Source organism: Aquarana catesbeiana, unplaced genomic scaffold (genome assembly GCF_042186555.1).
Source record: "Aquarana catesbeiana isolate 2022-GZ unplaced genomic scaffold, ASM4218655v1 unanchor232, whole genome shotgun sequence".
In the NCBI taxonomy this organism is placed as follows: Eukaryota; Metazoa; Chordata; class Amphibia; order Anura; family Ranidae; genus Aquarana; species Aquarana catesbeiana.
The window spans coordinates 757501-784352 of NW_027362660.1; the positions used below are offsets into that span (position 1 = coordinate 757501).

At 50.9% G+C, this 26852-nt stretch overlaps 1 protein-coding gene and 1 long non-coding RNA gene across 2 annotated transcripts in view; one reads left to right on the top strand and one right to left on the bottom strand.

Moving 5' to 3' along the window:
• LOC141121791 (uncharacterized) overlaps positions 1–26852 on the bottom strand; it is a 428955-nt gene that overhangs the window by 193 nt on the left and 401910 nt on the right. The window contains exons 28-33 of the mRNA XM_073611510.1: positions 5508–5633; positions 2826–2943; positions 2612–2709; positions 2326–2532; positions 2089–2224; positions 1–1025 (exon numbers count right to left, since the gene is read on the bottom strand). The exon at positions 1–1025 is cut by the window's left edge and continues 193 nt beyond it. Of these exons, the coding sequence (XP_073467611.1) occupies positions 199–1025; positions 2089–2224; positions 2326–2532; positions 2612–2709; positions 2826–2943; positions 5508–5633 (1512 nt within the window). The 3' untranslated portion in view covers positions 1–198. The remainder of the gene's footprint in view (positions 1026–2088; positions 2225–2325; positions 2533–2611; positions 2710–2825; positions 2944–5507; positions 5634–26852) is intronic.
• On the top strand, positions 23749–25382 carry LOC141121811 (uncharacterized). Its single transcript, XR_012240596.1, has 3 exons — positions 23749–23861; positions 25093–25220; positions 25307–25382. It is a non-coding gene; the product is annotated as an uncharacterized lncRNA (long non-coding RNA).

Consider the following 26852-nt stretch of genomic DNA (forward strand, 5'->3'; position numbering starts at 1 on the left):
CAACATTCATATGGATAAGGAACTCCCCCTTACAGGACTTTAATGGTCCAAGTAGTAGTACACAAAGAGTATGTAAAAGGAGTATACCACCCCTCTCCTCTTAGCAGCATTCATATAGAAGACTCAAGGCATTAATACACCTCAAGGGTTGTGTGGGGTCCCTGATGTACAGGAAGACTTCAATGAGAAACAATTCCCTCAGTCAGGACAGGAACGTGGATTCTCCCTCATGTGAGATCTCTGATGTCTGTAAAGATTGGACTTATCTGAAAAAGATTTGCCACACTCAGGACAGGAATACGGCTTCTCCCCCGTGTGAGATCTCTGATGCGTGTCAAGATGGGACTTCTGTGAAAAACATTTCCCACACTCACAACAAGAATATGGCTTCTCCCCCATGTGAGACCTCTGATGTGTGTCAAGATTGGACTTCACTGAAAAAGATTTCCCGCACTCAGTACAAGAATACGGTTTCTCCCCTGTGTGCAATCTCTGATGCTTAGAAAGACTGGACTTTACTGAAAAAGATTTCCCACACTCAGGACAGGAATACGGCTTCTCTCCCGTGTGAGACCTCTGATGTATGACAAAATCTGATTTTTCTACAAAACATTTCCCGCACTCAGAACAGGAATACTGCTTCTCCCCTGTGTGCAATTTCTGATGTCTGTCAAGATGGGACTTCATTGAAAAACATTTTCCGCACTCAGGACAGGAATATGGCTTCTCTCCTGTGTGAGATCTTTTATGCACCTTAAGATTGGATTTAGAATGGAAACATTTCCCGCACTCAGTACATGAAAATCTCTTATCTGTTGGAAGGATGGCACTGTCCCTCACAGTCTGAGGTTCCTCAGGATAAGAGGAATACGATGGTCCATCTACACTGTGTGGTGCTGGATGGACATTTGAGGTAGTCGGGTTTTCTCCTGGACTATACTGTGTGATGTCCTCATCTTCTACTTTACAGTCTGGAGACAAAGTGAGACAATCCTCTGAGGTTTTCCTCATCTCCCGTCCATCTACTAAAATAGAAATAAAAAGATTATTACTAGACATGAGCAGATTGGTTCCCCTAAACCAGGACTCCGCCCACATCAGACAGCTTTGTCTCTGAGGATCTTACAATTCCACCCTCAAGGCAACTAGTAAATGGGTCCTCTGATCTCCTACCAGATCATTTTGTTATTCATGGGCCTTAGTCAGAGAGTTAAGACACAACGAGAACTGTCTTTTATAAGAGTGACAGTGATGAGAGGATTACAGGATGAGTGTGCCCAAGTTGGAGGATGTTATCACATTATTATCAACATGTAAGAGTCTGTGCTCCAATCAGATCATCAGATATAATATGTCCAGCTGGTAGGAAATGCGTGTAACAAAAGAGAATACATATTATGTATATATATATAGCAGTGAGTAGAGGGGAGAGAGAAGAAGTCAGGACTATGTAATGTACAACATATTGTATAGGATACAACAGTCAGGACTATATAGTATCAGAATAATGTAATGCACAACACAGATTGTATAGTGCAGGGGACCAGAGTATTTAATGGTGTAAAGGTCAGGACTCATAACATTGGTATTCAGTAATCAGTGGAATATTAAATGTTTGATGGAGACAAGTTGCAGAGGTCCCACACCGCTGCCTCCCATCTCCTGAGACTGCACTCAGTGACTTGGGTCTGAGACTATACAGGAACATCCTTCCACCCGGCACAGCCAGCAAACAGAGCAAGTAACCCTGGAAGGATTGTTCTATGAGAGATCCTACTAGACCCAAGCATGGAGCAAAAGACCCAAAGCACATACCTCAGGTGCCCTCTTCTAGTAACTACTAAAGTGGAAATCAACATTTTGTTGCCAGCTCAACCCCAGAATCTCCATAAATCCAGTCTAGATACATAAATTGTGTCTGCAGCACAGAGAAGGAAGATTATCTGAGAGAAATACAGGAATACAGCACAGGGAACACAGCTCAGGAAAGTGACCAGGGGATTACAGGCTGATATCACCCAGTCCTTGCCCTACTCTGGACCAGTGAGCAGTATGGATGGAGGAATGTATTTAGTGTTAATGACCCACCTGTACTGATCTCTGTAGGAGTGTCCTCCTTTATAAATGTCCCTGTTATTCCATCCTCCTCCATAGACTGCTGATCATCCCTCACATACTTCTCTTCTTCTTCTGCTTTAACCTCAACTTTTATCAGATTTACCCGCTAAAACAAGAAAATATCATATGTAAAATTTAAGGTCACATAAAAAAAAATCCACACATCATCTCTACGAGTCCATGTTCTTGATGCTCCGTCCCACCAACCTTGTAACAGTGAGGGATGGTGTGATCTTCCTGTGTGGAATCCCGGGAATATAGAGGACGGGGGCATCTCTCTGGTGGGTTCCTGGTATTAGGTGGCTCCATCATATCCTTGTGTTCTTCTGAGAACTCCTCCATCACTCCATACTCCTCATCCTCCTCTTTATACTCTTCTTTAACAACAATACTATCATCCCCAAGGTTTCCACTCTGAATACATAATAATAAGTTCATTGTAACAAACATGTTTTGTATAAATCATAACTATCAGTGATTGTTCCTCATCTACCTGATGATGGTGAGGGATGGTGTGACCTTCCTGTGTGGAATCCCGGGAATACAGAGGACGGGGACATCTCTCTGGTGGGTTCCCATTACTGGATCCATCTGTAGGAAACACACACACTGATCGAAAACATTGTTTCTATGTGTTTATCAGATGATGGGGGATCTGGGTGGACCCTCCGTACTGCTCTCTCCTTTACAATAAAGTCTCCTCTTACCCGGTGATATGAGGGGCGGCTGATTGTCCATCATGACGTCCTTGTAGAGATCCTTGTGTCCTTCTAAATACTCCCACTCCTCCATGGAGAAATAGACAGTGACATCCTGACACCTTATAGGAACCTGACACACACAATGATACAGTCACCATCCAGACACATCCCTTGTCTGTTACTGGATAATGTCCCAGAATTCCCAGCACCGCTCACCTCTCCTCCATGATCTCTCTGGTGACTTCTAGAACCTTCTTGTTATTTCTCTATTCTATCAGGGAGAAAAGTGGAGACAATGTGATGGTCATATGATCTCCAGACTTCACAGGAGGAAAACTCTAGATCTGAACACAAATAGTAAAATCAAACTATATTCTTAGAATCCTCCTCACCTGTTTGGTCAGGTCTCCTTTTATCAAAGCCCCACCTCAGACGAGATATAATTTACCCACACAGGAACCCCACTATGCAAGTTAAAAGCTTGTTGCAGACATTCTGACATCAACAGTACCAGGTTGCTAGTGGCATTCTCTGACTTTGGATGAAAGCACATTGAGAGGAGAAGCTGTGAGGTCAGTGTGATGTCATAGAACGTATTGACTCTGGATGGAGGGAAACTTAAATGGGGAGATTTGAGGGGCCTTCTATACGAGGCTCCCACGAAAGCCAAAACATTGGTCCTGGGTGTGTCCTACCTCTCCTAAACTGAAGAGTGAACTTTACCATACAAAAACCTATCAGGAATCTGTGAAAACGGAACATTGTACACTCACATTTCCTGGTGCATCTTCATAGCAGCATACACTGGGTTGTGGCTCTGCCCCCTCAACCTGATAGGACTGGTTACCTATACGTTTTCATCTAGGCCAAAGCACAGCATTCTCTGTAACTATCACCTTAAAGGTGGGACTCTGTATGCTGCTATGAAGATGCAACAGGAAAGAAAAATTACGGAAAGGAGAATGTACAATTTTCCATTTTTCTGGTGTATAATGGCAGCATACACTGGGAAATAACTCGCCAGTCGGGTGGGTGCAAGAAAAAAACCTCAAATTTATTAACTGGGACCGGCCAGGCCTGCTTGGATAACGGATCTGCCAAACTGTCGAAAGCTGTGCCAGATCCACACGGTAGTGCAAATATGAACGTATTCCTAGATGACCATGTTGCTGCTAGAGTTGCCACCTCTTCTCCTTAAAACCAAACACATAATAATTACACAGGTTCTCTGGCTGATTAAGTTTGTAATTAAACTCACTTAGTGCCTTATCTGAATTAAATTAGCCTCAGAATCTGTGTAATTCATATGTGTTCAGGTTTAAAGGGATGAGGTGGCAACCCCAGTTGCTGCCTTACAAATAGTTTCCGGAGAGACTCAGAAATACGCTACCCAGGAGGTTGCCACTGCCCTCGTGGAATGTGCCCTCAAGCCCTGCGGAGTTTGACGATGTAGGACTGAATAGTCCTTCATTATGATCTTGATCAACCAAGAGGCTATGGTGTGCAAATATGCCGTTTGTTCCCTTCTGGTCCCCTGGGGGGGATTACTGGAAGGTTATCCGCTTTTCTGAATGGTTCAGTGACTGTCAGTTATACCTTTTTAATTGAATGCAGTTTTAGGCATGCCTTTATGCTTAATCCAACATCTAGTGGATGTGGTGCTCCTTAACCGCTTTCCGACCAGTCCACAATGGCATGGCTGCGCAAATGGGCATACAGGTACGTCCCCTTTAAGAAGCAGCATTGTGGGCACGCGAGTACCCGCCGCATGCTCCGTGACCGGGGGGACCCGCGGACTCGATGTCCGCCGGTGTCCCGCGATCGTGTCACGGAGCGGCAGAACGGGGAGATGACTATGTAAACAAGGCATTTCCCCATTCTGCCTAGTGACATGACAGAGATCTGCTGCTCCCTGTCATGTGCTAGGTAACCAATCCCCCCCACAGTTAGAATCACTCCCCAGGACACACTTAACCCCTTGATCACCCCCTAGTGTTTAATCCCTTCCCTGCCAGTGTCATTTATACAGTATTCAGTGCATCTTTATAGCACTGATTGCTGTATAAATGACAATGGTCCCAAAATAGTGTCAAAAGTGTCCGATGTGTCCGCCATAATGTTGCAGTCACAAAAAAAATCGTAGTCATTACTAATAAAAAAGAAAATTAATAATAAAAATGCCATAAAGCTATCCCCTTTTTTGTGGACGCTTTAACATTTGCGCAAACCAATCAATATACGCTTATTGCAATTTTTTTTTACCAAAAATATATAGAAGAATACATATCGGCCTAAACTGAGGAAAGAAAAAATTTAATATATTTTTTAGGGATATTTATTATAGCAAAAAGTAAAAAATATTGCTTATTTTTTCAAAATTGTCGCTCTTTTTTTTATTTATAGCACAAAAAATAAAAACCGCAGAGGTGATCAAATACCACCAAAAGAAAGCTCTATTTCTAGGGAAAAAAGGACGTCAATTTTGTTTGGGTGCAACGTCACACGACCGCGCAATTGTCAATTAAAGCGATGCAGTGCTGTATCGCAAAAAGTGCTCTGGTCAGGAAGGGCGTAAATTCTTCTGGGGCTAAAGTGGTTGATCATTGAGAAAGGATGGCAAAATGATCTCCTGATTGAAATGGAAGGCAGTAGCTACCTTTGAAACCGCTTTGACAGTATTAGGATTACTCTGTCTGGATAGAATATAAGGTGAGACTCTTTAGTAACAAGAGCTTGAATTTCAGATATTTGCTTCACTGAGGTTATGGCGATGAGGAAACACACCTTTAGCGTTAAGTCCCATACTAAGGTTGACTGTGGTAGATGAAAAGGAGAGTGTGATAATGGTTCCAGGACTACTGACAGATCCCAAGCAGGGAATTTCGATTTCTGGGTGGCCTGATTTTTAGACATGCTCTCATGAATTGGATGACTAGGAGAATTGCGGCCCATTTAATTCCTGTAATGGCTGATAGGGTGACACCTGGACTTTCAAGGTACTTGAATTCAGGCCCTTATCGAGCCCCATTTGCAAGAATTCCAGAACTTGGGCCACTTCCAGGGGATGCCGTATTCCAGGACTGCCGCTGGATAACTGAGAGGAAGCTCTGCCATATTTTTTGATATGTGCGGTTTGTGGAGCTTTTCCTGGTCTGAAGAAAAGCTGCTACCACCTGGTTAGAGCAACCGAACTCTGTGAACCTTTGCCTCTCAGTTTCCAGGCCATCAGGTGCAGCCTTTCTGGAGCTGGGTGCTGGGTGCAGAAACTGCCTTTGGGACAGAAGGTCTGGGGATACTATAAGAGGTATCTGATCTTCCACACTGAGTTGCAGCAGCGTCGTGAACCATGGCCTCCTCGCCCAAAATGGAATTACTGCTCTGACTGTGTTCGAGGACCTCCTGAGCCTCACCAAAAACCTTGCAATTAGAGGAATTGGAGGGAATATGTAACCCAGGCTGAATCTCCAAGGCTGGTGAAGGCAGTCTACGCCCTCTGCCAAGGAAGACAGAGCTCTAGGCAGAAACCTTGAGCATTTGTGTTCACTGGAGTTGCCACCAAGTCTATTTCTGTGGGTGTCAGTAAATAAAGTGCTGCGCAATTCATAAGAGTCCATAATTTGATAAAAACACAAGTGGTGTTGGTGTAGATAAATGAGCAAATTGAAGTGCAAGTGACACGCAGGAAACAAATCTCAAAGACGGGTGTCAGTGATCCCTCCACCGCACACAGATGGCCTCTTACCTCCCAAATTCGACCTGAAACAGGTCACACAGCGAGAGTCAGTGTAGCTGACACAGCAATCCAGGCAAACACTCCGGACATAGCCGCTCCAGGATGCGTCTCAGTCAACATAATATGGCATGTGGAAAGAGATAACAAAGAGATCTAATGCTCTCTGTATGTTCAGTCTTTTATTAAGGTAAAAAAGATAAGTTGCACTTACATATAACGGCACGGCACCCAAAGGTCTCAAGGGTGTAGATTTGGAGTCTCCAAGTTTGCACTAGAACTAGAATACCCCTGCTGCTGGCAAGCAGCAAAATATCATCCAAATAATGGTGGACCCTCAGCCCCTTCTTTCTCATGAGTGTGATAACTGGAAGCAGAACCTTTGTAACAGTCCTTGGGGCTGTAAAAATCTCAAAAGGTAGGCTTTGAAACTGAAAGTGCTGGTGATTGATGCCGAAGCGCCAGTACCTCTAAAAATAGGGATGAATCGGCATATGGAGATATGCTTCGGATATGTCTAGATAGCATCCATTCTCCAAGATTTATTGCCAGCAGTATTAATTGAAGGCTCTCCATCTTGAAAAGAGTACATACAAATGCTCCAGTTGAATCCTTTTAGGTCTAGTACCGATTGACAATCCCTTGTCTTTTTCTTTACTAGAAATAAAAGGGGAGTACAATTCTCTGCCCTGCTGAGATATTGGCACTTCTGAGAATGTATTTCTGAAGAAGGTCCATCTTTCTCCTCTCAACTGAGGGAAGACTGGTTGATCGGATATGATCGCTTGAGTTTTTTCTTGAACTGTCACATGCTCTGCCCACAACTGTGTGTAGTGTCTGAGCCTGGCCCCTACCCCCACAAGCACTGCCCTCATAAAGATTTTAGCTGGTGAGCCCCCCAAAGAAGACTTGGATTTCTAGAGGCCTAATAGAGAAGTGATTAGGGAAGAAGTGATCTCATTGCCGAGCATGTTCAATGTCACTTGCAGACACCGGCGCCATCTTGAAAACCGACAATGGAGGTGCCCGCTGTTGTCACTTCCTGCCGGCATGCCCAGAAGCCTCAAAGCATGACCGCCATCATGGAAAAGGGCAGGTGATCACAGGAGGCCTACAGTGCTCAGGAGAACAACAGCAGAAACATAATAAAGAAGAACTGCTGCAATGAACCAGGCTTGTTTAAAGTGCTTTGCAATGCTGGCCAGTACACCCCTGGGACCACCAGACCAAGGGTTCCCTTCATATAGCTCATTTAGAGGATGTACAGGAAGGGGACTTCCACCCAGGAGAGGCTGAACCTGGCTGGGACAAATGTTGTAAGGGGTAGTACGCGATCCATCCACTCGCAATCTGGGGGAAAAATAGGAGAATACTGTGCTGGGCCTAGCTGAAAACGTATAGTCAACCAGTCCTATCAGGTTGTGGGGGTGGAGCCACAACCCTGTGTATGCTGCCATGATGCACCAGGAAAGTAAGCTCTCATGTGAGCAAATGATGTGCAGAGAAACGGAGTGTAAATACTGGAAAATTTTCACCAACGCTTCTAATGGTGGGGATGGATTTTGCTGCTGAAGCCGGGGTCATTACACAGAAAATTAATCCAAGGAAACAACAGGTAGGAACAAGGAATAGCAAGAAGGAGCTCAGAGACAAATTAGAATGCTCAATGTGGCAATCTTAGCATGACTTTCATAATGAAGGAGATGAGGGGCTGGGGAGGAAGTCACTTAAAGTGGAGTTCCACCCAAAAGTGGAACCTCCGCTTATTTGCTTCCTTCCCCCTCCAGTGCCCAGTTCCGGGAGACAGCGCTGTCCCTCGGAAGCTCTGCCCCTCTTCTCCTTCCTCCACCGCCGGGCCAACTAGAAAGCGAAGCGCGCTTCGGGCATGAGCAGTAGGGAAGAGGCTGTGAATCTGAAAGGCTCTACTGCTGGTATCCCTTAGTGGAGATGGCGGCAGCAGCACCCGACAGCTGATCCAAAAATCAGTTGGGGTGCCGACATTGCGGGCAGGTAAGTGTCCGAATATTAAAAGTCAGCAGTTACAGTATTTGTAGCTGCTGACTTTTTTTTTTAATTTTACCCAGGCAGAACTCCTCTTTAACCACTTGCTTACTGGGCAATTAAACCCCCCTCCTGTCCAGACCAATTTTCAGCTTTCAGTGCTCTCACACTTTGAATGACAATTACTCAGTCATGCAACACTGTACCCAAATGATTTTTTTGTCCTTTTTTTCATACAAATAGAGCTTTCTTTTGATGGTATTTGATCACCTCTGGGTTTTTTATTTGTTGCGCTATAAATGAAAAAAGACCGAAAATTTTGAAAAAAAAAACAAATTTTTCTTAATTTCTGTGATAAAATTTTGCAAATTAGTAATTTTTCTTCATACATTTTGGCCACAATTTATACTGCTACATATCTTTGGTAAAAATAACCAAAAATTAGTGGAAATTATTTGGTCTGTGTGAAAGTTTTAGAGTCTACAAGCTATGGTGCAAATCATAATAAAAATTATCACATCTGATGTACTGACGGCCTATCTCATTTCTTGAGACCCTAACAAGCCAGGAAAATACAAATGCCCCCAAAATAACCCCTTTTTGGAAAGCAGACATTTCAAGGTATTTAGTAAGAGGCATGGTGAGTTATTTGAAGTTGTATTTTTTTCCCACAATTCTTTGCAAAATTAAGATTTTTTTTTCACAAAATTGTCATTGTAATAGCTTTTTTCTCTCACATGGCATGTGCATACCACAAATGATACCCCGAAATACATTCTGCTACTCCTCCTGAGTATTGCGATACCACATGTGTGGGACTTTTCCACTACCTGGCCACATACAGAGGCCCAACATGCAGGGAGCACCATCAGGTGTTCTAGGAGCATAAATTACACATCACATTTCTCAACCACCTATTACACTTTTGAAGGCCCTGGAGCACCAGGACAATAGAAACACCCACAAAATGACCCCATTTTGGAAAGCAAACACCCCACATATTATCTATGAGGCATACTGAGTCTTTTGAACGGTTAATTTTTTTCCAGAAGTTTTTGGAAAATGTGGAGAAAAAAATGAAAACGCATTTTTTTTTACACAAAGTTGTCCCGTTTATAAGATATTTCCAACACATAGCATTTAGATAGCAAAAATGACACCCCAAAATACATTCTGCTACTCCTCCTGAGTATAACGATACCACATGTGTGGGACTTTTTCTCTGCCTGGTCACATACAGAGATCCAACATGCAAGGAACACCGTCAGGTGTTCCAGGGACACATAGCATGCACATACCAAGAATTACACCCCAAAATACATTATGCTGAGCAAAGCATAAACAAAAGATTACCCGTGGTTGTAGTAGCGCAGTTGTACATAGGAGGATAGCACTGGTCCAGGCAGCAGGTGAACACAATTGTCCAGGCAGCAGGCAGGGATACTGTCCATATAATGTCCAGGGTCAGTGCAGGCAGAGATATTGTCAGCAGTGCCAAAAATATTGGTCCTGGTAGTAGGCAGGAACATGTGGTGTGGTCAGTGCGACAGGCAGAGAAATAATGGAAATAAGTCCTACAGGCAGCAGGCAGAAGTAGGGCCTCGTTCAGGACAGAATAGGGGCAGGGGTAGTGGCTTCTCCCACCCAAATCTCTTTGGAGCCTCCGAGTCTCCAGACCCTAATCTAGGAATGATAAAACAAAAAAAAATGTTTTCTTCATCCAGAAAAACAATTCTGGAGCCCCTCACATATGTGATACCCCTGTGTTGAATCCCACTAGTCAAGTAGCAGGGTACAACATCAGTCCATGAGGCAGGCAAAAAACATGGTCAAACAGTCCAAGGTCAGTTCCAGATCAGGCAGAGGTATGTACAGAATCGGCAGACAGAAGCATGATCGAATAACAGTCCAGGGTCAGTTCCAGATCAGGCAGAGGTATGTACAGAATCGGCAGGCAGAAGCGTGGTCGAATAACAAGCCAGGGTCAGTTACAGAGAAGGTAGTGGCATAAGGGGTGTGAAGGCAGGAACTGAGGATTACGTTTACCATATTTCACTAATAATTTTTTGAAGTATGGTAACCACGAAAACATTCACCTATGCAGAGGCCTGGTTGGGAAGGACATTGTGCACAATAATAAGATGTGTCTCTTCTGACTCCTGCTCTGGTACACATATTACATTTTTTTTTTTACGTCGTTGGCCTGTTGGTTTGGGAGGGATTTTATCGGGAAAGTGGCGCTCGAAGAGTCGACTAAGAACATCTGATCAGATATATTCTGGTGGGCCATTCGGGAATAAAAGGGCAGTGAAAACTTTGAGTTGTATATGGCCAATTGAAAAAAATAAATTGTGACTTTTTTATACCAATGGTATGCCCTTCTTGTGGCAAGGTATGGTTCCAGCATCTGGTCGTTGAAGTCGACTCCCCCCATAAACAAATTAAAATCATAGATGCATTTAGGTTTTTGTATGGGGCCATTCCTTCTGGGGATTTCCACGAAGGTATCATTGTGGATCGAAGACAACATGTAGACATCCCTTTTGTCCCTCCACTTCACTGCCAAAATCTCCTTGTTTCGCAGACTTTTCTCCTTTTCTCAACTTCCTATTGACAAGACTTTGAGGAAAGCCCTTCCGGTTCTTTTTTACGGTGCCACATGCTGGCATCTTCTTCCAGTGAAGGTTGTGGAACAGGGGGAGAGATGTGTAGAAGTTGTCTACGTATAAATGGTAGCCTTTCTCCAGTAGGGGGTATATGAGGTCCCAAACTATTTTCCCGCTTGATCCCAAGTAGTCTGGGCAATTAGGGGGTTGCAGCTGGGTGTCCTTCCCTTCGTACACTTTGAAGGCACATAATTTGTATACCTTCACCCCATAGCAGGCCCTTTTGCTGGGAATAAATTGTTTGATTGTAAGCTTGCCACTAAATTTAACAAGGGACTCATCCACACATATGTTTTGGTCCGGGGTAAACATCTGGGGGAATACTTCAGAAAAATAATTTAGAAGTGGCCGAATTTTGAAAAGCCTGTCATAACTTGGGTCATTTCAGGGAGGGCACTGGGTATTATCATTGAAATGTATGAACCTCATTATCATGAGGTATCTGGTTCTGGGCATTACCTTGGAGAAGATTGGCATGTGGTGGATGGGGTGGGTTGACCAATAGGAATTCAAAGTGTTTTTTTTGGGGAGTCCCATACAAAATGTGAGGCCTAAAAAAACCTTCAACTCCTCCACCGTTAGGTCTCTCCACTCGTAGGGACAGGCATAATAGGACGTTGGATTATTTAAAATACATTGCTGTGCGTAAAGGTTGCACTGGGCCACAATTGTTGATAACATGTCCTTGGTAAAAATTAAATCAAAAAAATTGATTGGGGAAAAACTCTCCGTGTCCACCTGGACTACTGGCTAGGCAGTGAAAGGGGGAATGTTGGCTTCTCCTGAATTAGGAGGAAGCCACAAGGGGTTCTCATAGGGAAGGCTGGCATAGGTCCTTGGCCTTTCTTGCTGAGGTACTGCGGTGCTGGTGGATGCCACTGCGGTGCTGGAGGATGCCACTGCCTCCTCACCAGAACGCCTTCGTTTGGCGGGCAGAATATCTTCCTCCTCTGAGTCACTCAGTGTTCCACTACTGAGGACTGGCTCATAATATACGTCCGACTCAGAATCGGACTTTGAAAGGGAATCCGAAAAAGAGAGCTCCCCGTTGCTCTGGTCGGCCTGGGAAAGTATTTGGTACACCTCCTCAGCGGAAAAGCATCTTTTGGACATGGTTGCTGGTGGTGATGCGACTACACAGGTGTGTGCTAAGCCTGCACTGATGGGCACTGATGAGGCAGCACTGATGAGCACAGATGGGCACAGAAGGGAACTGATGAGGTGGAACAGATGTGCACTGATGAGGTGGATAAGATGTGCACTGATGAGGCGGCACAAATGTGCACTGATTGATTGCACAGATGTCCACTGATGAGGCGGCACAGATGGGCACTGATGAGGCGGCCCAGATGGGCACTGATGAGGCGGCCCAGATGGGCACTGAGATGGCACTGATGAGGTGGCACAGATGGGCACTGATGAGGTGGCACAGATGGGCACTGATGAGGTGGCACTGATTGATGGCACAGATGTGCACTGATGAGACGGGACAGATGGGCACTGATGAGGTGGCACAGGTGGGCACTGATGAGGTGGCACTGATGTGCACTGATTGTGAAGATGTGCACAGATGGACACTGATCACCAATGGCAGATTGGCACAGGTGGGCACCGATTTTCACAGGTGGGCACTGTAATATTTTTTTTCACTCACAGATCGCTGTCAGATGCTGTCTCTCCTCACACGCGATCTCTGTGTGAGGAGAGAGAACCAGCAATGAGAGATGATCTCATATGTTTATGTGGGCGACACAGTGGTGTAGTGGGTAGCACTTTCGCCTAGCAGTAAGAAGGGTCGCTGGTTTGAATTCCAACCACGACACTACCTGCCTGGAGTTTGCATGTTCTCCCTGTGCCTGCGTGGGTTTCCTCCGGGTACTCCGCTTTCCTCCCACACTCCAAAGACATGCTGGTAGGTTAATTGGGTCCTGTCTAAATTGTCCCTAGTATGTATGAATGTGAGTTAGAGACCTTAGATTGTAAGCTCCTTGAGGGTAGGGACTGATGTGAATGTACAATGTATATGTAAAGCGCTGCATAAATTGACGGCGCTATATAAGTACCTGAAATAAAATAAAAAATGTTTACATTTCAGATCATCTCTCATTGGCCACGCCGATCGCGCTGTAAATGTCCACTGTGATTGGCCATTTACAGCAATCTGTGTCCAAGGGCCAGCACAGAATTTCCCTAATGCGTGCTCGTGAGCGCGCACGGGGAGCGAGGAAAGGGGAGGCCGTCATATGATGGCCTCCCGGAAATTGAGGTCAGCGCTGTAGCCATCATTCGGCTATAGCCCGGACGTCAAGAGGTTAAGGTGACCATAGATACATGGAAATTCAGCTGGTTCAGCAGGGATCGGTCCCATTTCCATCCATGTGTGGTCACTGCTGGTTAAAAGTCATTCGATCAGCGGCTGCAGCCAATAGCTTCATCACTGATCTGTGTATTCTGAGAGCGGAGGAGCGCCCCCCATTGTCAGAATGCCATAGTGCAGAGGGGAGGATTCCAGCATCAGCCCTCCAATGTGTGGATGGGGGAATCACTTCAGTTTTTTTCACTGACCGATAAAACTGAACCATGTATGGACAGCTTTAGCAGCAAGATATATTATAATCATCAACTGATCCTCCCTGAAGGGGTTAATCTAGGTTTCCACACTATATATGTGTGTATCGTCATCTTCTGGAGATAAAAGACATCACAGTGACTATGGAATAAGAGGACGGACATGACGGGGGGTTACTGGGTGTAAATAGAAAATAAGATCTTATTACCTCCTTTCCAGCAATGTCTCCCCTCTACTTCCTCCCATATGGAACTTCCCTTGTGTACCTGACTTCACTTCCTGTCTTCCATAGAGACTTCCTGTATGAGTAGCAGTGAGATCACCACCTTGTGGAGCTAAGAAGAACTGCAGCCCAGAGAAACATCTCGTAGTGTGAACACGGCCTTGTGCTGTGTGTGTATGTACTGTATATCCTTATAGATGGGGTCATCTCCACTCCCACCAAGGGGGATAGAAATATATTACTACTCGGGGGAAGACATTTTGGCACCTTTTGATTTTGCAATTAAAAATTCTGTTTTCTTTAGCATTCCCTCCCTGGTAGCAAGTTAGGCACCAGGAAAATGGAATAACTACCTTTCCGTAATTTTCCATAATTCACCAGGCATTCCCAGCAGAGTCCCTCCAGTAGAGTTCCTCTTTTTATCAGGTGCCCCAGTAGAGTCCCTCCTTACATCAGGTGCCCCCCAGTAGAGTTCCTCCTTACACCACGCATTCCCAGCAAAGTCCCTCCTTACACCAGGTGCCCCCAGTAGAGTCCCTCCCTACATCAGCTGTCCCCAGCAGAGTCTCTCCTTACACCAGTTGTCCCCAGTTACCAGCGTCGTCACTAGGGTTGGTGTCACCCAGTGTGAAAAAACATAGTGTCACCCCCCACTCACTATAGTCCTCCCTCAGTACAGACCCCCCTCCCTTAGTACAGACCGCCCTCCCTCAGTACAGACTGCCCTCCCTCAATACAGACTGCCCTCCCTCAATACAGACCGCCCTTTAGTGCAGACCCTCCTCCATCAGTATAGACCCACCTCAGTGCAGACCCCCCTTCATCAGTATAGACCCCCCTCAGTGCAGACCCACCTCCATCAGTATAGACCCCCCTCCATCTGTACAGACCCCCCTCCATCAGTATAGATCCCTACTAGTGCAGACCCCCCTCCATCAGTATAGACTCCCCCTCCATCAGTACAGACCCCCTGGACAAACCACCCCAGCCCCCATCAGTACAAACTCCCCAGGACAACTCACTTCCCTCCCATAGTACAAACCCCCCCAGGACAACTCATCTCCCCATCAGTACAAACCCCCTCTGGACAACTCATCCCCCCATCAGTACAAACCCCCCCAGGATAACTCACCCCCCATCAGTACAACCCTCCCAGGACAACCCACCCCCCCATCAGTACAACCCCCCCGAGGACAACTTACCTCCCCTCATTAGTACAAACCCCCCAGGACAACTCACCTCCCCCCATGAGTACAGACCCCCCGAGGACAACTCACCCTCATCAGTACAGACCCCCCAGGACAACCCACTCCCCATCAGTACAAACCTCAGGACATCTCACCTCCCCCCATCAGTACAAACCCCTCCAGGACAACTCACCCCCCATCAGTACAAACCCCCCTAACAACTCCCCCCATCACTACAAACCCCCCAGGACAACTCGCCCCCATCAGTACAAACCCCCCAGGACAACTCAGCCCCCCTTTCAGTACAGAACCCCTAAGGAAAACTCACCCCCCATCAGTACAGACCCCCCAGGACAACTTACCCCCCCATCAGTACAAACCCCCCAAGGACAACTCACTTCCCTCCCATAGTAAAAACCCCCCCAGGACAACTCACCTCCCCATCAGTACAAACCCCCTCAGGACAACTCATCCCCCCCATCAGTACAAACCCCCCAGGATAACTCACCCCCCATCAGTACAACCCTCCCAGGACAACCCACCCCCCATCAGTACAAACCCACCGAGGACAACTTACCTCCCCACATTAGTACAAACCCCCCAGGACAACTCACCTCCCCCCATCAGTACAGACCCCCGAGGACAACTCACCCCCCCATCAGTACAGACCCCCCAGGACAACTCACCCCCCAACAGTACAAACCCCAGGACATCTCACCTCCCCTCATCAGTACAAACCCCTCCAGGACAACTCACCCCCCATCAGTACAAACCCCCCTAACAACTCCCCCCATCACTACAAACCCCCCAGGACAACTCACCCCCCCATCAGTACAAACCCCCCAGGACAACTCAGCCCCCCTATCAGTACAGAGCCCCTAAGGAAAACTCACCCACCATCAGTAAAGACCCCCCAGGACAACTTACCCCCCCATCAGTACAAACCCCCCAAGGACAACTCACCCTCCTCCCTTCATGCACCTGAACGGGGAGCGGAGGAGGATTCAGCGTGCAGCCGAGAGTGTTGCTTGCTCACACTGTCACTGACTCCATGGGTGGTGCGCTTGTGACAGGAGACAGCCAGTGAACGTGAGACAGAGCAGTTGCACTCAGGGATAAAGTGTTGCCAGGAGCCAGGACTGTCGATTGGGCCTCGGCACAGCTCAGGATGGTCTGTTTGTCTCTGCATTTACAGAACCAAGAGGCGGAGCCTGGTTGGCAGTAGAAATGTTCCATTTCTATTTCTATTTCTATTTCCATTTCTATTGCCAGCCACTTTCATTGCCACTCAGACTTCACTACTTGTTTCCTCCTCACGCTGGTCTTCTGTAAAATGGCGATGGAGACAAATTTGAGCAGTGCCAGCCGCAGACCTCTAGCGGCAGCGGGGAAGGAAAAAATAAAAAAATCAGGGGAAAAAATTATTTCTTGGGACATTTCACAGAAATCGGTAAGGCTGGGACAAAGATCTAAATCCCGAGAATGTCCCGGGAAATTCGGGACTGTTGGCAAGTATGACAATCATACTTCACACTCTCCTCACTTCCAATGGCAAAGGAACTGGATCCTCCTCACTCACTCCTGCAAGTCTGCTGCGGATTCTTTCAGTCTCTCTCCTAGACTCCTCCTCCGACCGCTGTTCCAGCAGGAGCTCCGCCTCTTCATACACACTCAGAGCTCCGCCTCTTTATATACACTCAGAGCTCCGCCTCTTCATACACAATCAGAGCTCCGCCTCTTCATACACACTCAGAGCTCCGCCTCTTCATACACACTCAGAGCTCCTCCTCTTCATACACACTCAGAGCTCCGCCTCTTCATACACACTCAGGGAGGAGAGAAAGGGGAAGGATATACAGTACATACACCATAGTTGCCAACATTGTAAAAAAAAAATGTGGGACACTTTTGTGGCTGTAGGCGGAGCTGAACAATAATTAGGGGGTGGGGCATTAGTTTGTAGGTGTGGCTTAGGAAAAATATACAAGTGCGGCGCGCCGCGGCGAAAAATGGGAGTGGGTTACGCTACGTAGTGGGCGTGGCTTAAATGGGCGTGACTCAAGAGGGTGTGGTTAGAGTCTGAGATGAATGATGGAGAGGGGGGGGAGGGGGAGAGGGATTAGAGGGGGAAAGGGGGAGAGGGAAATGACGGGACAGCAGCCCCGGATCCTACACAATAAAAATATGTGTATTCTAGAAAGTTTAACAATCAGCAGATAAAGATACTCCAAACACCTGGTGTTAGCACTTCAATCATCCCGGCACCATGGTTGTTATGGTGTCAGGATGATTGAAGTGCATTATTTCTATTATTATATTGTAATATAAAATGAAATCATTCAACTCACCATAATGCAGAATCAGTGGGATCCCTGAGCGTGTCACTAGCCACGTCGCCTGTCACCAGCCGTCCGTCCTTGCATCAGGTGTCCCAGCAGAGTCCGTCCTTGCATCACGTACCCCCAGCGGAGCCCCCCTTACATCAGATGTCCCCGGCGGAGCCCCCCCTCACACCAGGAGTCCCCGGAGGAGCCCCCCCCACATCAGGAGTCCCCAGCGGAGCCCCCCCTCACACCAGGAGTCCCCGGCGGAGCAACCCTCACATCAGGAGTCCCCGGCGGAGCCCCCCCTCACATCAGGAGTCCCCAGTGGAGCACGCCCTGACTTCAGGAGTCCCCAGCGGAGCTCCCACTCACTTCAGGAGTCCCCGGCGGAGCCCCCCTCACACCAGGAGTCCCCAGCGGAGCCCCCCCTCACATCAGGAGTCCCCAGCGAAGCCCCCCTCACATCAGGAGTCCCCAGCGAAGCCCCCCTCACACCAGGAGTCCCCAGCGGAGCCCCCCTCACATCAGGAGTCCCCAGCGGAGCTCCCCCTCACATCAGGAGTCCCCAGCGGAGCCCCCTCCTCACATCAGGAGTCCCCAGCGGACCCCCCCTCCCATCAGGAGTCCCCAGCAGAGCCCCCCTCACACCAGGAGTCCCCAGCGGAGCCCCCCCTCACACCAGGAGTCCCCAGCGGACCCCCCCTCCCATCAGGAGTCCCCAGCAGAGCCCCCCTTTACATCAAGAGTCCCCAGCGGAGCCCCCCTCACATCAGGAGTCCCCAGCGGAGCCCCCTCCTCACATCAGGAGTCCCCAGCGGAGCCCCCTCCTCACATCAGGAGTCCCCAGTGGAGCCCCCTCCTCACACCAGGAGTCCCCAGCGGAGCCCCCCCTTATATCAGGAGTCCCCAGTGGAGCCCCCCTCACATCAGGAGACCCCAGCGGACCCCCCCAAACACCAGGAGTCCCCAGCGGAGCCCCTTCCTCACATCAGGAGTCCCCAGCGGAGCCCCCTCTCACATCAGGAGTCCCCAGCGGAGCCCCCTCCTCACATCAGGAGTCCCCAGCGGAGCCCCCTCTCACATCAGGAGTCCCCAGCGGAGCCCCTCTCACATCAGGAGTCCCCAGCGGAGCCCCCTCTCACATCAGGAGTCCCCAGCGGAGCCCCTCTCACATCAGGAGTCCCCAGCGGACCCCCCCTCACATCAGCAGTCCCCAGCGGAGCCCCCCTCACATCAGGAGTCCCCAGCAGAGCCCCCCTCACACCAGGAGTCCCCAGCGGACCCCCCCTCACACCAGGAGTCCCCAGCGGACCCCCCCTCACACCAGTAGTCCCCAGCGGATCCCCCCTCACATCAGGAGTCCCCGGCGGAGCCCCCCCTCACATCAGGAGTCCCCAGTGGAGCTCGCCCTGACTTCAGGAGTCCCCAGCGGAGCTCCCACTCACTTCAGGAGTCCCCGGCGGAGCCCCCCTCACACCAGGAGTCCCCAGCGGAGCCCCCCCTCACATCAGGAGTCCCCAGCGAAGCCCCCCTCACATCAGGAGTCCCCAGCGAAGCCCCCCTCACACCAGGAGTCCCCAGCGGAGCCCCCTTCACATCAGGAGTCCCCAGCGGAGCTCCCCCTCACATCAGGAGTCCCCAGCAGAGCCCCCCTCACACCAGGAGTCCCCAGCGGAGCCCCCCCTCACACCAGGAGTCCCCAGCGGACCCCCCCTCCCATCAGGAGTCCCCAGCAGAGCCCCCCTTTACATCAAGAGTCCCCAGCGGAGCCCCCCTCACATCAGGAGTCCCCAGCGGAGCCCCCTCCTCACATCAGGAGTCCCCAGCGGAGCCCCCTCCTCACATCAGGAGTCCCCAGTGGAGCCCCCTCCTCACACCAGGAGTCCCCAGCGGAGCCCCCCCTTACATCAGGAGTCCCCAGTGGAGCCCCCCTCACATCAGGAGACCCCAGCGGACCCCCCCAAACACCAGGAGTCCCCAGCGGAGCCCCTTCCTCACATCAGGAGTCCCCAGCGGAGCCCCCTCTCACATCAGGAGTCCCCAGCGGAGCCCCCTCCTCACATCAGGAGTCCCCAGCGGAGCCCCCTCTCACATCAGGAGTCCCCAGCGGAGCCCCTCTCACATCAGGAGTCCCCAGCGGAGCCCCCTCTCACATCAGGAGTCCCCAGCGGAGCCCCTCTCACATCAGGAGTCCCCAGCGGACCCCCCCTCACATCAGCAGTCCCCAGCGGAGCCCCCCTCACATCAGGAGTCCCCAGCAGAGCCCCCCTCACACCAGGAGTCCCCAGCGGACCCCCCCTTACACCAGGAGTCCCCAGCGGACCCCCCCTCACACCAGTAGTCCCCAGCGGGGCCCCCCCTTCACATCAGGAGTCCCCAGCGGATCCCCCCTAACATCAGGACTCCCCAGCGGACCTCCCCTCACATCAAGAGTCCCCAGCGGAGCCCCCCTTTACATCAGGAGTCCCCAGGGGAGCCCCCCTCACATCAGGAGTCCCCAGCGGAGCCCCCCTCACACCAGGAGTCCCCAGCGGACCCCCCTCACACCAGTAGTCCCCAGCGGAGCCCCCCCTTCACATCAGGAGTCCCCAGCGGATCCCCCCTAACATCAGGAGTCCCCAGCGAACCTCCCCTCACATCAAGAGTCCCCAGCGGAGCCCCCCTTTACATCAGGAGTCCCCAGCGGAGCCCCCCCTCACATCAGGAGTCCCCAGCGGAGCCCCCTCCTCACATCAGGAGTCCCTAGCGGAGCCCCCTCTCACATCAGGAGTCCCCAGCGGAGCCCCCTTACATCAGGAGTCCCCAGTGGAGCCCCCCTCACATCAGGAGTCCCCAGCGGAGCCCCCCCTCACATCAGGAGTCCCCAGCGGAGCCCCCCTCACATCAGGAGTCCCCAGCAGAGCCCCCCTCACATCAGGAGTCCCCTGCGGAGCCCCCCTCACATCAGGAGTCCCCAGCAGAGCCCCCCTCACACCAGGAGTCCCCAGCGGACCCCCCCTCACACCAGGAGTCCCCAGCGGACCCCCCCTCACACCAGTAGTCCCCAGCGGAGCCCCCCTTCACATCAGGAGTCCCCAGCGGATCCCCCCTAACATCAGGAGTCCCCAGCGGAGCCCCCCCTCACATCAGGAGTCCCCAGCAGAGCCCCCTCCTCACATCAGGAGTCCCCAGCGGAGCCCCCTCACACCAGGAGTCCCCAGCGGGCCCCCCTCACACCAGGAGTCCCCAGCAGACCCCCCTCCCATCAGGAGTCCCCAGCAGAGCCCCCTTTACATCAGGAGTCCCCAGCAGACCCCCCTCACACCAGGAGTCCCCAGCAGACCCCACCTCCCATCAGGAGTCCCCAGCGGAGCCCCCCTTTACATCAGGAGTCCCCAGCGGAGCCCCCCTCACATCAGGAGTCCCCAGCGGAGCCCCCTCTCACATCAAGGGTCCCCAGCGGAGCTCCTCTTACATCAGGAGTCCCCAGTGGAGCCCCCCTCACATCAGGAGTCCCCAGCAGAGCCCCCCTCACACCAGGAGTCCCCAGCGGACCCCCCCTCACACCAGTAGTCCCCAGCGGAGCCCCCCCTTCACATCAGGAGTCCCCAGCGGATCCCCCCTAACATCAGGAGTCCCCAGCGGACCTCCCCTCACATCAAGAGTCCCCAGCGGAGCCCCCCTTTACATCAGGAGTCCCCAGTGGAGCCCCCCCTCACATCAGGAGTCCCCAGCGGAGCCCCGTCCTCACATCAGGAGTCCCCAGCGGAGCCCCCTCTCACATCAGGAGTCCCCAGCGGAGCCCCCCTTACATCAGGAGTCCCCAGTGGAGCCCCCCTCACATCAGGAGTCCCCAGCGGAGCCCCCCCTCACATCAGGAGTCCCCAGCAGAGCCCCCCCTCACATCAGGAGTCCCCAGCGGAGCCCCCCTCACATCAGGGTCCCCAGCAGAGCCCCCCCTCACACCAGGAGTCCCCAGCAGAGCCCCCCTCACACCAGGAGTCCCCAGCGGACCCCCCCTCACACCAGGAGTCCCCAGCGGACCCCCCCTCACACCAGTAGTCCCCAGCGGAGCCCCCCCTTCACATCAGGAGTCCCCAGCGGATCCCCCCTAACATCAGGAGTCCCCAGCGGACCTCCCCTCACATCAAGAGTCCCCAGCGGAGCCCCCCTTTACATCAGGAGTCCCCAGGGGAGCCCCCCTCACATCAGGAGTCCCCAGCGGAGCCCCCTCCTCACAACAGGAGTCCCCAGCGGAGCCCCCCTCACACCAGGAGTCCCCAGCGGACCCCCCCTCACACCAGGAGTCCCCAGCGGACCCCCCCTCACACCAGGAGTCCCCAGCTGAGCCCCCCTTCACATCAGGAGTCCCCAGGGGAGCCCCCCTCACATCAGGAGTCCCCAGCGGAGCCCCCTCCTCACAACAGGAGTCCCCAGCGGAGCCCCCCTCACACCAGGAGTCCCCAGCAGACCCCCCCTCACACCAGGAGTCCCCAGCGGACCCCCCCCTCACACCAGGAGTCCCCAGCGGAGCCCCCCCTTCACATCAGGAGTCCCCAGCGGATCCCCCCTAACATCAGGAGTCCCCAGCGGACCTCCCCTCACATCAAGAGTCCCCAGCGGAGCCCCCCCTCACATCAGGAGTCCCCAGCGGAGCCCCCTCCTCACATCAGGAGTCCCCAGCGGAGCCCCCTCTCACATCAGGAGTCCCCAGCGGAGCCCCCCTTACATCAGGAGTCCCCAGTGGAGCCCCCCTCACATCAGGAGTCCCCAGTGGAGCCCCCCCTCACATCAGGAGTCCCCAGCAGAGCCCCCCTCACATCAGGAGTCCCCAGCAGAGCCCCCCTCACATCAGGAGTCCCCAGCAGAGCCCCCCCTCACATCAGGAGTCCCCAGCGGAGCCCCCCTCACATCAGGAGTCCCCAGCAGAGCCCCCCTCACACCAGGAGTCCCCAGCGGACCCCCCCTCACACCAGTAGTCCCCAGCGGAGCCCCCCCTTCACATCAGGAGTCCCCAGCGGACCTCCCCTCACATCAAGAGTCCCCAGCGGAGCTCCTTCCTCACATCAGGAGTCCCCAGCGGAGCCCCTTCCTCACATCAGGAGTCCCCAGCGGAGCCCCCTCTCACATCAGGAGTCCCCAGCGGAGCCCCCTCTCACATCAGGAGTCCCCAGCGGAGCCCCTCTCACATCAGGAGTCCCCAGCGGAGCCCCTCTCACATCAGGAGTCCCCAGCGGAGCCCCCTCTCACATCAGGAGTCCCCAGCGGAGCCCCTCTCACATCAGGAGTCCCCAGCGGACCCCCCCTCACATCGGGAGTCCCCAGCGGACCCCCCTCACATCAGGAGTCCCCAGTAGACCCCCCTAACACCAGAAGTCCCCAGCGGACCCCCCCAAACACCAGGAGTCCCCAGCGGACCCCCCCTTACATCAGGAGTCCCCAGCGGAGCCCCCCCTCACATCAGGAGTCCCCAGTGGACCCCCCTTACATCTGGAGTCCCCAGCAGACCCCCCCTTACATCAGGAGTCCCCAGCGGACCCCCCTTACATCATGAGTCCCCAGCGGACCCCCCCTTACATCAGGAGTCCCCAGCAGACCCCCCCTTACATCAGGAGTCCCCAGCGGACCCCCCCTTACATCAGGAGTCCCCAGCGGACCCCCCCTTACATCATGAGTCCCCAGCGGACCCCCCCTTACATCAGGAGTCCCCAGCGGACCCCCCCCTTACATCAGGAGTCCCTAGCGGAGCCTGGTCTAACAGAACCCAGCTCCGTCGCTCCCTGTACCTCATCCAAAAGACACCATCTCTCTGTGCAGCTGACACACTGGGCGGAGGGGTGGCGGCGGCAGATGATTACATCCTCCTTGTGTTCAGTGGAGAGCGGGAAGGGGCCGCCAATCCCTGCAGCCAATAGGCACACTGAAGAGAGAAGCCGATTGGCTGCCCCTCTCCTCTGCACTGAACACAAGGGGGAATAACACTCGTGGCGGCGGCGGCCATGTTTGTGTAGCCGCTGCCGTTTTTTATCAAAAACATTCCCGATTTTCTTGGGACAAACTCAAAACCCCGGGAAAATTATCGGGACAATCTTAAATCGGGACGAGGGTCCCAAATTCGGGATTGTCCCGGGAAAATCGGGACTGTTGGCAACTATGATACACACACAGCACAAGGCTGTGTTCACACGATGAGAGGTTTCCTGAGGCTGCAATTCCTCTGAGCTCCACAAGGTGGTGATCTCACCTCTACACAAACAGAACGTCTCTATGGAATACAGACAGGAAGTGATGTCAGATAAAGATAGGACATTCTATTTGGAAGGACGTAGAGAGAAGACATTGCAGGATCTGGTGGCAGAGGAGGTAATATGTAGATTAACCCCTTCAGGAGGATCAGTTGATGATGAATATATCTTCCTTCCAAATCTGGCCATACATGGTTCAGTTTTATCGTTCAGCCAGCGGGATGAGAGGAAAAAACTGAAGTGATTCCCCCATCCACACATTGGAGGGGGATGGGGGAATCCTCCCCGCTGCACTATTGTATTCTGACAATGGGGGGCGCTCCTCCGCTCTCAGAATACACAGATCAGTGATGAAGCTATTGGCTGTAGCCGCTGATGGAGTGACTTTCATCCGGCAGTGACCACACATGGATGGAAATGTGACCGATCCCTGCTGAACCAGCTGAATTTCCATGTCTCTATGGTCACCATAAGTGACTTCCTCCCCTCCCCCTCATCTCCTTCATTATGTAAGTCATGCTGAGATAATCTCCCATTGGCTGAGCAATATTCTCATTTGTCTCTGAGCTCCTTCTTGCTATTCCTCGTCCTGCCTGTTGTTTCCTTGGATTGATTTTCTGTGTAGTGACCCCGGCTTCATCTCTTGGATGCGCTCGTCTGTTGCTTGTCCTGACCTTTATCCTGATTCCTGGATCTCCTCCTCATCTCTCCTCCATATCCTCTTACACAGCTTTTCTCTACACCTGCGATGATCCTGGGGGGTGGAAACTTGGCACCAGCACTCAGCAAAATCCATCCCCACCATTAGGAGCTCTGGAGAAAATTGTCTGCTATTTACACTCCGTTCCTCCGCACGTCACCTGATCACATGAGAGCTTACTTTCACAGATTCCTGACAGATTTCTGTATGGTAAAGGTCAAAGTTCACTCTTCAGTTTAGGAGAGGTGGGACACACCCAGGAACAATGATTTGGTTTGCACAGGACCCTCATATGGAGGACCCCTCATATCTGTCCTTCCAAATGTCCCTTCATCCAGAGTCTATGTGTCCTATGACATCACACTGACCTCACAGCTCCTCCTCCCAACGGCCCTCCATCTGCTTTTTTTTTTTCCTGATGCTCTTAGGATGTGGGCGGACCCTTGGCATCCTCACTTACAAAGTGAGACTGTTGGTCCTGCGTTGTATGTAATGACATCAGAATACCTACAACAAGCTTTTAACCTGCGGAGTGTGGGGGTCCTGTGTGGGTAAATTATACCTCAGGCTGAAGTAGGGCTTTAATAAAATGGAGAATTGAATGGTGAGGAGGATTCTGGGAATATTTGATTTTACTATTTGTGTTCAGATCTAGATATTTCCTCCTGTGAAGTCTGGAGATCATATGACCATCACATTGCCTCCACCTCCCTCCCTGATAGAATAGAGAAATACAAAGAAGATTCTAGAAATCACCAGAGAGATCATGGAGGAGAGGTGAGCGGTGCTGGGAATTCTGGGACATTATCCAGTAACAGACAAGGGATGTGTCTGGATGGTGACTGTATCATTGTGTGTGTCAGGTTCCTATAAGGTGTCAGGATGTCACTGTCTATTTCTCCATGGAGGAGTGGGAGTATTTAGAAGGACACAATGATCACATGAGAGCTTACTTTCACAGATTCCTGACAGATTTCTGTATGGTAAAGGTCAAAGTTCACTCTTCAGTTTAGGAGAGGTAGGACACACCCAGGAACAATGATTTGGTTTGCACAGGGGCCCCATATAGAGGACCCCTCAAATCTCCCTCTCTAAATGTACCTCCATCCAGAGTCTATATGTCCTATGACATTACACTGACCTCACAGCTCCTCCTCCCAATGTCCCTCCAACTGCTTTTTTGTACTGATGCTCTTAGGATGTGGGCGGACCCTTGGCCTCCTCACTAGCAAAGTGGGACTGTTGGTCCTGCATTGTATGTAATGATGTCAGAATGCCTGCTTCAAGCTTTTAACCTGCTTAGTGTGGGGGTCCTGTGTGGGTAAATTATACCTCAGTCTGAAGTGGGGCTTTAATAAAATGAAGACCTGAATAATGAGGTGAGGAGGATTCTGGGAATATCATTTGATTTTACTATTTGTGTTCAGATCTAGAATTTTCCTCCTGTGAGGTCTGGAGATCATATGACCATCACATTGCCTCCACCTCCCTCCCTGATAGAATAGAGAAATACAAAGAAGATTCTAGAAGTCACCAGAGAGATCATGGAGGAGAGGTGAGCGGTGCTGGGAATTCTGGGACATTATCCAGTAACAGACAAGGGATGTGTCTGGATGGTGACTGTATCATTGTGTGTGTCAGGTTCCTATAAGGTGTCAGGATGTCACTGTCTATTTCTCCATGGAGGAGTGGGAGTATTTAGAAGGACACAAGGATCTCTACAAGGAGGTCATGATGGACAATCAGCCGCCCCTCACATCACCGGGTAAGAGGAGACTTTATTGTAAAGGAGAGAGCAGTACGGAGGGTCCACCTAGATCCCCCATCATCTGATAAACACATAGAAACAATGTATTCAGTCAGTGTGTGTGTTTCCTACAGATGGATCCAGTAATGGGAACCCACCAGAGAGATGTCCCCATCCTCTGTATTCCCGGGATTCCACACAGGAAGATCACACCATCCCTCACCATCATCAGGTAGATGAGGAACAATCACTGATAGTATCATTAGGATCTGTACATTATCTGCATTGTTACAATCAATGTCATTTGTATTATATATTCAGAGTGGAAACCTGAGAGATTCTAAAGTTGAGATTAAAGAAGAGATAAAAGAGGAGGATGATGAGGATGGAGTGATGGAGGAGTCAGAGTTTCTAAAAGAACACAAACATCTGTACCAGGACACCATGGTGGAGTCATCCAGCTACAGAAACCCACCAGAGAGATGTCCCCGTCCTCTGTATTCCCGGGATTCCACACAGGAAGGTCACACCATCCCTCACCATCATCAGGTAGATATGAAAAACATTTTTTCGATCCGGATGGCCACGCTCCAACAAAAATTTATTTATTGGTTAAAAATCCATACAGCAAAAGATGGAATCAATCGCTAACATGTTTCACC